The 13,932-nt window shown below is 45.9% G+C and overlaps 1 protein-coding gene across 2 annotated transcripts; it reads right to left on the bottom strand.

Annotated features, from left to right (window-relative positions):
• Positions 1-20: 20 nt before the first annotated feature.
• CCNE2 (cyclin E2) lies at positions 21-13,932 on the bottom strand. Of its 2 annotated transcripts, none has more exons than XM_041412657.1 (12): positions 13,817-13,932; positions 11,988-12,026; positions 11,784-11,892; positions 11,545-11,604; positions 9,564-9,715; positions 7,710-7,845; positions 5,542-5,688; positions 4,056-4,151; positions 3,158-3,292; positions 2,392-2,503; positions 1,586-1,740; positions 21-1,198 (listed from the first exon to the last, which is right to left on the bottom strand). In XM_041412657.1, the coding sequence occupies exons 2-12, from the start codon at positions 11,999-12,001 to the stop codon at positions 1,097-1,099; spliced, it is 1,218 nt and encodes a 405-aa protein (XP_041268591.1). In that variant the 5' UTR covers positions 12,002-12,026; positions 13,817-13,932; the 3' UTR covers positions 21-1,096. The 2 variants fall into 2 exon arrangements, with proteins under 2 accessions (XP_041268591.1, XP_041268590.1); XM_041412656.1 differs by lacking the exon at positions 13,817-13,932 and adding an exon at positions 13,492-13,624.

Consider the following 13,932-nt stretch of genomic DNA (forward strand, 5'->3'; position numbering starts at 1 on the left):
AATGGCTTGTTTGAGAAGACATTAATTCAAGTTTCTGAAGGTGTTGTGAGTGTAATGTGGATGTGGGTGGCACTCGATGCTCTAGTGCAGCGTCATGGGCTGCTCAGTGTAATGTAACACTTGTCCCTGGGTGTGCAGCACAGATTGGAGCATCATGAAAGAGGGAAGAGGAATGATACCCTTCTTTCCCAGTACTGCCCTTCATCACAGAAGTGACTCAGAGGTAGTGAATATTTCAAGGAAAACACAGTAGTTAATGCTGTTTATAAACACTGCTGACATACAGCTCCACAGTTTAAAATACTGTTCCTATGACGTGAGTGGTTGTAGAGTACCTGCGGCTCCCTTCATTCCATACCTTCTCCAGTTCTCATGCTTTTCTCTTTTGCAAGTGGGTGGCTGGGGACTGTACTTCTTCCAGTTAGGGTCGCTGCAGCAGCAGCAGCAGGTTCTTTGCTGGTACTCTTACCTGAGGTCAGTGATACACTAAAACTGAAGTTCATGGCAGGCCTAAAGGGCCTTGAATACGTCAGCCTCCTGTGGAGCTGGGCTTTGACACCAGGCTGGCTGCACTGTCCTGCACGCGCAGAGTGGTTTCAGAGATGTGAACTGCTTACCCACGGGGCTCTGTAATACTGCACCTGAGCTGGGGGGACTGACTGACACGAGTGAGCTCTGACCTTACCAGAAAAAGAAAGAGAGCCAAGAAGAGGTAATGCGTACAAGCTGTCAATATTCCCCTGCTTGTCTAACCCAAATCAAAGCAAGTCTGCCATGTAAGCTGAATGGACAAATCTTGCCCCCCAGCCCTATTTGCAAAATGTTCTTGAAAGTCATAAGTTAAGAATTCAGTTCTCAGCATTAAGTCATGTCAGAATGGACCAAAGTGGTCCAGGCTCTTGTGACAGCAGGGTGCAATGCTCAGCTGAGCTTTCTGTCAAGTCTGTAGGAGGATGCTGGTCTCGGTTTCCATCTGCTGTGTCTTTTACTGCCCGAATCTTTAACAGCAGTAAAGAGCATGAGTCACCTTTAGTGTGGTCTTGTTCTGAAGCACCAAGTCCTGTTGCTGAATCTGTTCATGACAATTGACTGTATTTCATTTCTTCTCTGTGCTTTTGGGAGGGGTTATTATTCCTCCTGTTGACACAGGTGATAACTGCCCTGGGGCAGTAGACACTGCTGCACTGTTAACTTCTTCCTGTGCAATGGGGAAAGAAGACGACAGTTAATACCTGTGACAAGGTCTCCTTTTTTGTGGCAGGAGGAGGCAGCAGTGCTTCTTCACATCACTCACACAATTCAAGCACTCTAGAGTCAGGATACTGAAGAAACCAAGGTGACATTGCATAACAAAGTTACAAACAGCTCTACAGCACTGGCAATGCAAGTGTTTGCTTATGGCCTGGGAGTGCTAGGGTAAAGCACATGTTCATTGTATCATCACTGGTGGTTGGGCACTCACTCACTGAGGTGAGCCAGGCCAGGTGTGAGCAGGGAGGTGCTTTGGCCACTCAAAGCTGCCTCAGGACAAGGGATGCGTAATGAACTCTCAGCTGCCCAAACTGCACATCCACAAACCACTTACCAGCATGTCCAGATAATTTGTGTGGGTCTGGATATTGTGTCGATCTTCCGCTGCAACCTTCTTGAAGTTCTTCAGCTTCACAGGGACCTTTTTTGCCACATTCACGAAAGGAACCATCCATTGTACACACTCTGAAATGCTGTCCCAGTCTAAGCCTGAAGAGCAGAACACCGGAATCGATTTAGAAATCATGAGGGAGTTGCACGGTGTTCCCATAAGGCCATGAGTTAAAAAACAATAAATAATACTGCAGATAAAAATTCAGAAACATCCTCCCAGAAACAGCCAACATTTCCTTATGCTTGTTACTTAAAAGGATGGTGGCTGGAGGGTGAAAGGAGGTCACAAGGGTGGTTGTTGTTGCTTTCCAGGGGAGGCTGAAGTGACTTGTGGCTTGAACACCAGATTGTGGCTCATACTATAAAAACACACTGGGTGTTGCTGACAGACATGCATGACTGCTTGAGAACTACAATTCAGGAGAAAAAGTGGCCAAAGATATAGCTAATGATCCCCCAAACATCTTACAGCAAATACAAGCCCAAAAGCAAGAACAATAAATATTTCAATTCCTTAGCAAAAGCTGCACTGCTGGTTATTTCCTTCTTCTGAGTCTTTGCAACATCTGAAACAGTGGTAGGAAGTGAAATTAGAAGGAAAAGAAGCACGTAGAACAAATATTAGTGTCCATGTAGATTTTGGTCTTTGCAGCTTGGTAAACCAATACCATCTTAAGCAGATTTGGGTCTGTGACACCTTCTGGAATTCCCTGCCCAACAAGGCCAAGCTTTGCAGAGGCATCTTACCTGAAGCTTTCTTAACTATTTCGATTGAGGTATAGTGGCAGAGCGCTGCAGCAGCTAGTGTTCTGTACTGGAAGTCCAAAGAATTCACATCCAGAATACACAGGTCTAAAAGCTGAGGACATGAAGAGTAACAAATGTTAACAAGCTGATACTTTAGCAGGATCCTTTCTCAGAGAGGGCTATGCACACAGCAGTCCTACAGCCTCTGCCCCAGAACAGGGCTGAGCTCCAGGAAGGTATTAGCTTCAATTTAAATACTACCTAGTGCAGTATTTACACCACTGAGCTACCCAGCTTCAGTAAGTCTCTCTGAGGCTGGGCACAACACATGCCCTTACAAACAGAACCACAGCTCTTCCAAAATAGTCAAAACACTCCCCAGGCTGCCTTCTTGGCAATTACACAGAAACACTGTTAAGGGCAACACAGGTAAAAACAGCCTAGAGTCTGAAATTATCCACCTTCCTCTCAGAGCTGTCACTACTGTTTACAGAATGGTGGAGTGACTGAAGAAATAAAATGGATTTTTTATTTTTCCAGCATACAGAAAAGTCTGTAAGTATGTGAAAGCAGGGAGACAAGAAACATAGGGATAATTGTCCTCAAAACTGAATTTCTTTGGTGGAGTCAAACATGAACATTCCTTAACAAAGTAACAGGTAAGGGGGAAACAAGGAACACTGAGGACAAAGTGGCTTTCAGGGTGTAATGTTCAGTAGAGCTTGCCACTGCCCCAAGAACCATCTTCCAACATTTTACTACCTACCTGGGCTATTTGAATGAATTTTTCCTGAGAATACTGAGGTAGCAGCACTTTCGGAACATCCTTCAGAGCATCCACTTGAAGATAGAGGTTCAGCCAAGAGACAATTGTCACTGGACAGAGTTCCCATTTTAAAGCCTGCCAATATTTAACAAACAGTTAAGTGCCTTAAACCACTCAAGGATAGTTTTGTGCTCGGATTTCTTCCTATACCTCTCCTGAGGTTACTGCACTTATCCTTAAAATACACTAAAAATTATTTACAATTTCAAGTACTATTTCAAATATTCTTTTTAGGTTGCATTCTCACTGCTTTTTAAAAGGCTGTGCTAGGATCAGCACAAATCTGTATCCTTTTAACTATGCAGTCAGATTTTATAGGTCTTCTCCATTCAGAAGTTCAGAAGTTAATATTTCCTCAAGCTTTTGGGCTAGCTGTGTGAACCTGCAGCTCATGTCTTTTAAGGAATAACAAATGTATAGAGTCCTCTGCTGGTAAAGATAGATCCTTTCCAACACGAGGAGCACCAAGCAGTATGAAGTGTTTGCCTGTCTCTCCAGAAGCCCCTTGAGATCAGCAGGGGATGTTGGCTTGGTGTTCCTGGACAGCAGGGGATGCTGGCAAGTGCAGTGCATTACAGACAGCCTTCCAGCCTGCCGTGGCTGGTTGCACTGTAAAGAGCTTTTACACTCACAGAAGCATGAGAAACCTGCCCTTTTCTACCAGTCAGGGATTGCATCCCAGCTAGCGTGTCAGAGGTCCACACACACCCAACAAAGGCTTCACTATTGAGCAGAAACAGGGACAGGTTCCTCTTTCTAAGCAAATAAGTGACATTAAAACAGAAGGCTCAGCTGGAGGGTCTTTTACCCAGCACTTACAAACACAGCAACTTATTACCTTTAACATAATAAGTTCCATTCTTACAATATCTTCTTCACTGCAAGCACCATCAGTGACGTAAGCGAATTCCTGGATTTTAGGAGCGTAGATTTCCTTTAAGGGGAGGGAGAATGAAGATGAGTACATCTTATAGCTCCAAGAAAGGTTGAGCAGATACTGGGAAATACTTTCATGTCCATATTGACACGTTAACATTTCTTACACTACAACAGTGGTTTTTTTCATTACATGAACTGACATAAAACTTACAGGACAAGGAGATGACATATAACCTACTTGGGTTTTAGTATCTGTTGTACAATACAATGGACTTATTCCAACTCTCTGAGCTTCTGGGAAAATAAATGCTGACCAAGCAATCAGAACACCCTTTCATTTATAGATCGTTCTACTCAGCCATTCCAATGCTGTAAAAACATACATTATCCCAATTCTCCCAGAGATGGCTGACTGGTACAGGTTAACTGCACTGTCAGTGCGGATGTAATCGCACAAATTAAAAAAAAATAAAAATACAAAAAGAAAAGCTGAACAAAAAATGAGAGAAAAACCCACAATCAGCCACAACTGTCAAAATCCACCATGGTGCAGAGATGGTCAAGGAAATTTGCTAAGCCAGTCATGCCAGCTGAGGCCAACCATAAGTAAGTAGAAGAGAGCTTGCCAGCAAAACTGCCTCCCTACCAGCTGGCAGCTGAGGCCAACCATAAGTAAGTAGAAGAGAGCTTGCCAGCAAGCTCCCTACCAGCTGACTCTGCAACCACCACGGCCCCACACGCTTCCTTAGGACAGGGGACTGCTTGTAGTGTACAATTTTGCTTTGGGAACCACAGTGAGATCGGGGGGTTCCAAGGTAACAACTTAATCCTGAATTTTCCTGTCAGTCTAGCCCACTGTGCATTACCCAAATGTATGCTCTTGGCCCATGGAGGTAGCACACAATGTGAGGTATCACCATCGCTGCACTTAAGACTCGCACTGCACTAAATGGAGGATACTGTAAGGGCATCAGTCTGATGTACAGGCAGCTTGGGACTTAGGCTTGGTTTTGTTCAAGTCCCACACCCATTCCCGAGATTGTTTGCCAACTGCTGTATATTTGGAAAAAGACAAGACAAAACTACTTCTAGAAGGGCATCAGTCTGATGTACAGGCAGCTTGGGACTTAGGCTTGGTTTTGTTCAAGTCCCACACCCATTCCCGAGATTGTCTGCCAACTGCTGTATATTTGGAACACATTTGCATGCCTTTTAAGTTTATGTGGTCTCCTTCCCTGCTGCTGCAGAAAGGGAGGACAAAAACTACTCTCTGAGAGACTGACAAATGCACAACTGAAGGAAGAGAAAAAAAATTTCCCCTTCTGACCCTCAGTGTTGTACATACACCCCCAAGTTCAAAAGATTCAGACATGAAATAATTGTTATCACTGTCTTTTTAGTTACTCCAAATTCAATATCCTCCTCCCTGTAACAGAGCTTCTTACCTCAAGTTTGGAGGCAATAAATAATGAGGTAATTCCTATGAGCTGAAGCATGCTCTTGTTAATGTTCTTTTGTGTCAACATGAATCTATCAAAGAAGTCTTGAGCTAGGTAGAAGGTTTCCCGGTGGAGTGCATACACCTCACACACCTACAACAGGGGAAAAAAAACAAAAGTTTTATAACAAAACTCTGTGTACACACACTGGAGTATTCAAGCTTTAATAGCAAAATGCAGGCTCATCTTTTGCACACACAAAGCTTCACATACCAAGGTATGGTATGATGCAGTGGTTAGCATGGGATTGGAAAAGGTATTTCCCATGCTCCCACCTAAATGTGAATTGCCTATGATGTACTAACTGACTTTCAAGAAATGCTTTTTCCAAATTAAATAGCAACCATTTCTCCACTGAAAGAAGAAAGCCTGTTGAGGAAAAAAACCCAACAAAACAGCAACACCTACACATGCACACATTAATTACCTTGATTAAGAATACTCTCAAGCCCCAAGCTGAAGTCAAATCCCTGCTGAATTCCCAGTAGGTCTGTCCCAGGGCAGAGCCACTAAAAAATCAAAACCTTTGGCTCTACAGCAGAGAAGCCTGGAAGCTCCTGCTGGAGGGGGCTGTGCTGGCAGGCCAAGAGCACTGCCTGCAGCCCCTCAGGCACACCAACAGCCTCACTAAGCAGGAACAAAACTGCAGGAGCCGCCATCTGCTCCATCCCATTGCTGCTTTCCCTGGCAGGGAGAACTTTTAATACTCGCATTGTATCAAAGTGTTTCAAATGCCAGTTCAACAGAAAAAAGAAAGGAGAGTGCCCAGACCTGGAGATCTTAGACAGAGCCCTACTTTTTCATCTAATCTCTAATTGCATTGGGAGGGGCTACCACATATCCAGCTCATCTGCAACTCCATACCCCTTTCACAACTAGAAAGCAGTTAGATATCTATTAATTACTTACAATCTACATGCAGTAAAGAACAAGAACAGAAAAGAATATCCAAGAAATAGATCCTAGCCACTTCATTATTTTACTTGGATACAAAGTCAGAATAAAACCTCGCTACTAAAAGCTATTTCCCAAGATAAGGTTGGAAGCTCATTTGCAAATTAAAGCCCTTCCCGACCACCAAAAATGCAACTGATTGGCAGAAATAGCACAGCCCCACTCTTTTAAACCTGATAATTGATGTGTTACTCTGATACTATTAACGACTGCTCCGAAGAAGATTCAGAACTAAAACTGCATAGACCAGGCCTGCCCATAAATAAATGGCAGAGTTTCCATAGAAGTGGATTTCCCAAACACAACACTTGGCCATGTTAAGCAGCATCTGTTATAATGTTACAGAAGGCTGTTAGGAACTACTGAAGAGGTCTCAAAGTTGCTGAGATTTAAATCCACTGTGGCATATAGAACCACTGAACTGGACAAAAGCAATGCCCTTGTTGATATTTTTGTTTGGAAGTTGGATGATTCCTAATTCAAGATTAAAAAAAAAACAACAAAATTTAATGGTGACATGTAAATTCCACATTAGAGGAACTAGTGAAGCACACAATTGGAATAGTTTTTTTATTCAGAGTATATAATAAAAAAAAAACTTTCCTTTTTCTTGAAATTCCTTGCTAATATGATTTATTTGTAACCTTTTCACATAAGAAGCTGTCTGTATCAAGAACCTTTATCTGTCAGCCATTAATATAGTCTCTTCCTATGATAAAACTGAAAATTGGCTATGAAATCAGAAAATAGCTTCATGGGCTGACACTCAAGAGCTCTTGACATGGTCAGGGCCATAAATCCTCAACAGATGCAGTTTTCTCAAGACTGAGATACAGTCTACCCCGTAAGTTAGAGATCCATAACTTCAATACAAATGTCTCAAAACCAGATTTCTCTCCCTTGCAGGAGGTAGGGTCCCATGAACAAAAGTTAAATGCTGCTGCTTACTGTCCTGGGGTGCAAGTTCAGTGCCTCCTGCCTGGGAAGGCGCGGATGTAGCTCGCCAAGAGGATCCAAAGCAGTCACTTGGTCTGCTGCAAAATCGTTCTGCCATTTCTTTATAACTGTACATGTTACTATTAGATCTTTATGTAAAAGCTGTGCTTTTACCTGCCTACTTCACAGGCATAACACATGGCAAAGTAAGTAAAGATACACACCTCTAAGAGCCAGTCTAGCAGTATCGATCTCATGTGAGGTTGCAAACTAGAATGCAGTGATGTGAAATGTTTGCAGTGAGCATATCTGTTTTCCTTCGTCAGGATGTTGAGCCAGACATCTTTGGAATTTCCCCAGCTATGGAATAAAGTTACACAAAAGATTATTAAGTATATACACAATTCACAAAAAACAAAACCAAAAAACAAACCACATTATCATTTACAGACATTCAAAAACAAAAATTCCACATACTATAAGATCCTTATGGTAATTGGAAAACTGCAGGAATATTTGGAACATTTTACATCACCACAACAGCAGCTCACCAAGATCACCAACAAGTCCAGTTCTACAGAACAGGCAGTAAAACTGAACATGTGCCTCTCAAAGCTGCATGTGCAACTTGAGTTCCCTATTTTGCCTAGTTTGGTGGCTGCTCAGAGAGCAAGATAAAACCCTCCCCCTATAAAAGGACAATATACTCCTCCTCAAGAAACACAAAACATGAATAAGTTGCCCAGTTTAGCTTGAGAAAAACTGGAGATAGTGTTTAAATTCACTCATCCATCCCTTTATTTTCTAGCTTACTCCAAGACTCGGAAGCATGCTATTTAGAGAAAAATGTGTTCTTCTTTATTGCTAACTTATAATTTATTAGTGCTCCAATCTGTTTGGGAAGATGATGCCTATATGAGCAATTTGGCTTTATTTGTGACTGTTACTACTAATCCATATGGGCTTTTTCTTAGATGCACATCTCATCCTGCAGGTACTAAGAGGAAAGCAGTTAACCAATGAAATTATGATTTCCTACTGAAATTTTTGGAGTCATGTATTTACCTTTCCCCAGGCAGAAGCAGAGAGACAGAGCTGATCACTGGTATTGCCTACAAATTTTAACCCAGCTCAGTTTCATTCTGTTGTCCTCATAAGTTAGAAGCTGGGGAGATATTTCCCTGTTTAATACACAGCTCTCTCCATTTAAGCAGACAGGCATTGAGAAATGAGTTATGATCATCTTACAGCAGTCAGGGAAGGATGGAGAAAGCAGGAGAAGTAAATTATCCTCTAATTCAGCTAATCAGAAAGGATGGAGTTCAGCTTTACCAGATGCCTGTCAACAACAGGATTAAGCACCTTGCATGGAACTCTGTATCTGAGCAGGGCTTTGAGGTAAAGCATCACCTGGCAGCATCTTGAAGTTCTGATCCAGTTTGGGCCAGCATAAAAAAAATCACCATCTATAGAAAGGTTCTCTTAAAGTAATGCTACCTGTTCTGCATCTCTTGTCATTCACCTTGGTAGAAGTCTTCCTTAACACACTGCAGTAAATTCACCACCTCTTTCATTAAACCCCAGGCTGATACAAACAGCAGCTGGGTACTTATCTACACACCCTAATCTAAGCTGTCTCTCTGCAGAAGGGCAGCTGTCTAGAACAGTGACTGCACCAAGCACACTGCATGGCATTAGCAAGCCACCTGCACAGCGATATTGCCACAAGTTTATTTCAACATTCTTAAGTTCTTTAAGAAAATCTTGTTAAATATTTTTAGCCACTCAGTTCCAATAGCACTGAAAGAAGTTTAACTATTTTATGCTTCTTAACCACTTAGTGTCCAGTGTTAAGTTATAAAAGGACTGCTCTGAAAGGTGAAAACTGTCTGGTGTGTTTATAAGATCAGGGAAAAAAAAATACACAAACAACCAAACCCAAGAATTTGTCTTTTGCTTGTACACCAAATCTTTTGTGAGATGAGGAGACAAGTAGAGGTATGTATTATACAAGCACATACAACAGATTTCATTACAGTAGTTCAGACAGTAACAATTACTGCATCTATTAAACTTACTTGAGTTCTGGCAAAGGTGATGGATTTATGAAGAGGTTCCTGAACCTGTATTTTTTGAATCTCGAGAAGTCAGTGGTTACTGATTCTTTGTGAGGTGTTTCAATAATTATGCAAGGTGAGATGCCTCCTGTTATCGTGGGGGGCCAACAACTCTGCAAAATAAAGTATCTTTTAAATACTGAGTTTACTATGAGAGCAAGAAAGGCAAGGACTGGATCACAGTAACAGCAACAATATATCTAATGCACATTAGTCTTTCTAGATCTCAGCATTGATTCAAGTACTGAAACCAAGAAAGAAAAAAATTAAATGCCAACAAAACCTTCCATAGTCAAGATATAAATAAACTGGATGCAGTTTATGAACCCACAAGTAGCCTATCCATTGCTTGAAAAGCTCAGTTACAGTACAAAAACCAAGCTATCTACTTATCTATTCAGAGGGAAAAGAAAGAAGGGGGTGGAGGTTTTACTGTCTCTCAGTGGAAATTCAGCAACTTGTTATCTTCCAGTTTAGTGCTCCAGAGAGGAGCCACCCACCTCAGCTCCAGAGCTAGATACCCACTGAGCAAGCAGCAGCTGCAAACTCTCCCTCAGCTTGCCAGTGCCAAATATGGGATGCAATGACTCAAAATGAGAAGAGTACAAAGGTATTCCCACAGAAAGCCTGAAAGGAGGAATTCTACATTACTTTAGTTAACTGTAACTTGTTTCACTAATGCTTATTTGGTTGTATGTAACCAATATAAGTAAGGAGGTATCAAATCCCTGGAGCACATGCAAGGCTGTAATGGCTGACAGCCTTCAAAATGGTGTCACAGAACTTCAATTATTCCCCGTGGAGTTGAGAGGGAATCCCATGCACAAAGAAGGGCAACACCTGTCCCTGAACACAGAAGCTTTTCCTATACAGCTGACTTACAAGATAAGCCACACAGGATTCCTTAGTACACCTAAACTTCTTTCTAGCCAGACTGAAGTACTCCAAGAGTGAAGTCACATACTCCAGCAGAACTGACCTCAATGCACACAACCAAGAGAAAAGGAAGGTCCTACACCTCTCTTCTCCCCTGTGGCTGCCCAAGTTCCACCCCAATACTTGTCAGACTCTCTGCTGGGTTGATTTAACTCACTAACCTGGCAGAACTTTAGGTTATTTTCTAATGCCAAATTAGCAAGATGAACCTGCCTACTGCCTTGTTCAAAGAATGGAGCAAGGCAGGGGATGGAGTGCACGGGCAGCTATGAAGGAAGAAGAGACAGGGAAGCAGGATTTCCCCCTTTCAGCAAATTTCTAACACTGAACACTTAAGTTTCACCCCAGGTACAGCTGATGTACTTATGCAGCATTTTTCCCTACTCAAGATTTACAAAGACAACTTGACATTCAGAAGAGTTTTGCTTCACCATAGCTGTTAGTCTCATTTGCTTCACACACAGAATAATTACAAACAATATGGTTTGAAAGAGTTATGATATTTTACTAATCTGCTTTACAGTAGAAAACCATAAGGCCTGTCAGTTTTAAGAGCTTCCTGTGTTAGTGAAAACACATTCCTAAACTGATTTAAATAATCAAAAGAACTGTTAAATGAAAGTAAAGATGGCCTGCATGGTTATGAATCTTAGCTAAATGGCCATGAAACCACACCTAAAGTTAAAACAAGTGCAGTGATCTTGTTTAGACTTGCCTCTAGGCCTGCTCTGTATATGGAATTGTTCTGAAATATCTGGGGTCATTCTCTTTTTTTCACCTAATCTTACTCTGCAGTGGCTTTTACATTGAAGGATCTTTTATCTGCAACCAAGTCATGTGTAAAAACAGATAAAAAGGCGCTAAGCTCCCATTGTTTCTAATATCTAAAAATAAAAGTTTCCCCTATTCAATACCTGCTGGTGTGGAATGCATGATTTCAAACCCACCAACATAAACCAGACAGACTCCCTTACCTAGTTTGAAATGGTATTGACAACTGAATTACCTTAATTTCATATTGATGTTTTTTTGCAATTTTCCCATCTTCTCTTTTCTTAATCTCTTGCTGAAAAGAGAGACACACATCAATACACTGACAGTGACCAGCACATCCTCCTAAAGCTCAGAAAAACTCTTGCTACCCCTGCCCCACTTTGTAATTTGGCAAAGTAAAGACTGTCCCATCCAAACACACTGGAGAGCTTTCAGTATCATCCAACTTTCCAAGCTACTCAAATTGTTCACCTCTGCTGTTCTCCTTTTTCTGGTCTGGAGATAATCTAGTGCTTGCAGTTCTTGTGGAGCCTCTTCTGGACAGGACAGTGGCTGCTGCTGTTTGGCTTGCAAACGGCTACTGTAAAGATCAAAGAGTAAAAAGACATTAGTCATCAGGAGAGTGGCAATTGTTAGATTAATACAGATACTCTTAGCACAATGCTAACAGCTTACCTGCGCCTTGACATCTTCTTTGGACTATAAGATCTCTACCTGGATCAAAGTAATAGGATAAGCTCAGTTAGTGCATCCTCACAAAATTAGAACCAAGTTTCCTACTTTGTGTCATGAACTCATCACAAAGGGCAGCATGGCTCACACAGCTCAAACAGAAGGGCACAAGTATTCCACTGGCCTGAGGAATGCCCAAGCAGAGCGTAGCCGTGGTATATAAGCACACGCAGCTCCATGTCCTGCTGCAGGGTGCCCAGGTATGCCAGCAGCTTAGCTCAGGCCGCCTGGGGGTGGGGGCAGGGAAGCTGTAAAGGGACATTTCCCACACAAGAGGATGCGGGGACTCCCCGGGACTGTGACCCCTCTAGTCCCCCCACACCCTCCATTCCAGGCACCCACACAGACACACATTTTGAGGCTGCCGCCCCCTCAGGGGCGATGCCCCCCACACCTGCCGGGATGGCGGGGCCGCGATGGGCCGGGCGCCGCCGCCCGCGCTCCCGCCGCGCCGGTTCCGCGCCAATTTCCAGAGAGCGGGGAGGCGGCGGCGGCGGCCTGTGCTGGGGTCAGGCCGGGCTGGGGGCACCGCCGGCGCCCGCCCTCCCCTCCCGAAGGGCCGATCCGACACCCACCCGCTCCCGAGGGTGCTGAGGGGACGCGGGAGGGGCAGGACCGCCGCCCCGCCCCCCCCACCCCGCGCTCCCGCCCGGCTGAGAGCGCGGCTCCCTCCAAAACCTGAGGGGGAAGGAAGGGGCTGCCGGGACGGCGCCTCACACGCGGGGACACCCACCCCCCGCCGGGACACCCCTCAGCGGGACCCCCCAGTGCAGGGACCGGGGCTGTGAGGGGATGTCCCCATGGGCACCCCGCGCCAAGGGCCAGGGCGGGGAGCCGGGTCCCGCCGGGGTGCGGCGCAGGCGGGCGGTCGGGGTCAGCCCGCCAAGCTGCTCGGCCGGCATCCCCGCCCCCAGCGCGCCGGGCTCCCTCCAAAACCGGGCAGCCCGCCTCCCGCGGGGCTCTCCGCGGTGGGGCGGGGGGCAGCCGATGGCGGGATCCCGCCGGCACCCCGGCCCACCGCACTGCTCCCTCAGGGGATGCCCGTCCGGGCCATCGCTACTCTCCGCTCCCTGCGGATGGGGTCGCCCCCGGCGACATCTCCCCCCAGGCTCTCCTCAGCCACTCTCCCTCCAAAACGCTGCCCGGGCGGGCGGGCAGCCCGCCTCACCGCTCCCGGTCACGACTCCCAGCCACTGCTCCCTCCTCACCGCTCTGAGTCACGGCTGCCAGTGCCCCCTTCAGATCCCATCACCACCACCGGCACCGTGTCTGCCGGTACCGGTACCGCCACCACCACTACTATCATCACCGCCATCCTGAAACCGCCACCGCTACCATAATCATCACTACCATCATCACTGATGCCATCATTAACATCATCATTATTAACATCATCATCGTTATTATTATTATTATCATCGCCCGCCCAGCCAGCCCCCGTGCTCACCGGCGGGACACCCGCGCACCTCCGCCGCTGCCGCCCGGACCGCGCTGCTCAGCTGGCGCCGGCGCCAACCCGCTATATAGCGCGGCCGGGCCCGCGCTGCGCATGTGCGAGGGCGGCAGGCGGCTCCCCCGCCCGTCCGCCGCTCGCGCCCCGCTCGCCCCAGCGCCGCCCCTGTGCAGCAGGGCCGCGCCGACCCCCGCGCCCCCCGGAACACCCCGCGGCCCGGCCCGGCTGCTCCGGCTCCGCCGGCAGAGCGGCAGGCAGAGCCGGCAGGCAGAGCCGGAAGGAGCGCTGCCATCGCTGCCGCCGCCCGCTGCCCCGGCACCTCTCCGCCTCCCGGCTCCGCTGGCGAGAGGCTCCCCCGGCACCATCACCCCGCTCCGGACCGCTCCATCGGACCCCGGGCCCCGCCGAGACAGCGGCGGCTCGGCCGGCGGCCCC

This window comes from Onychostruthus taczanowskii, unplaced genomic scaffold, assembly GCF_017590055.1.
Source record: "Onychostruthus taczanowskii isolate IOZ18803 unplaced genomic scaffold, ASM1759005v1 scaffold4, whole genome shotgun sequence".
NCBI lineage: Eukaryota > Metazoa > Chordata > Aves > Passeriformes > Passeridae > Onychostruthus > Onychostruthus taczanowskii.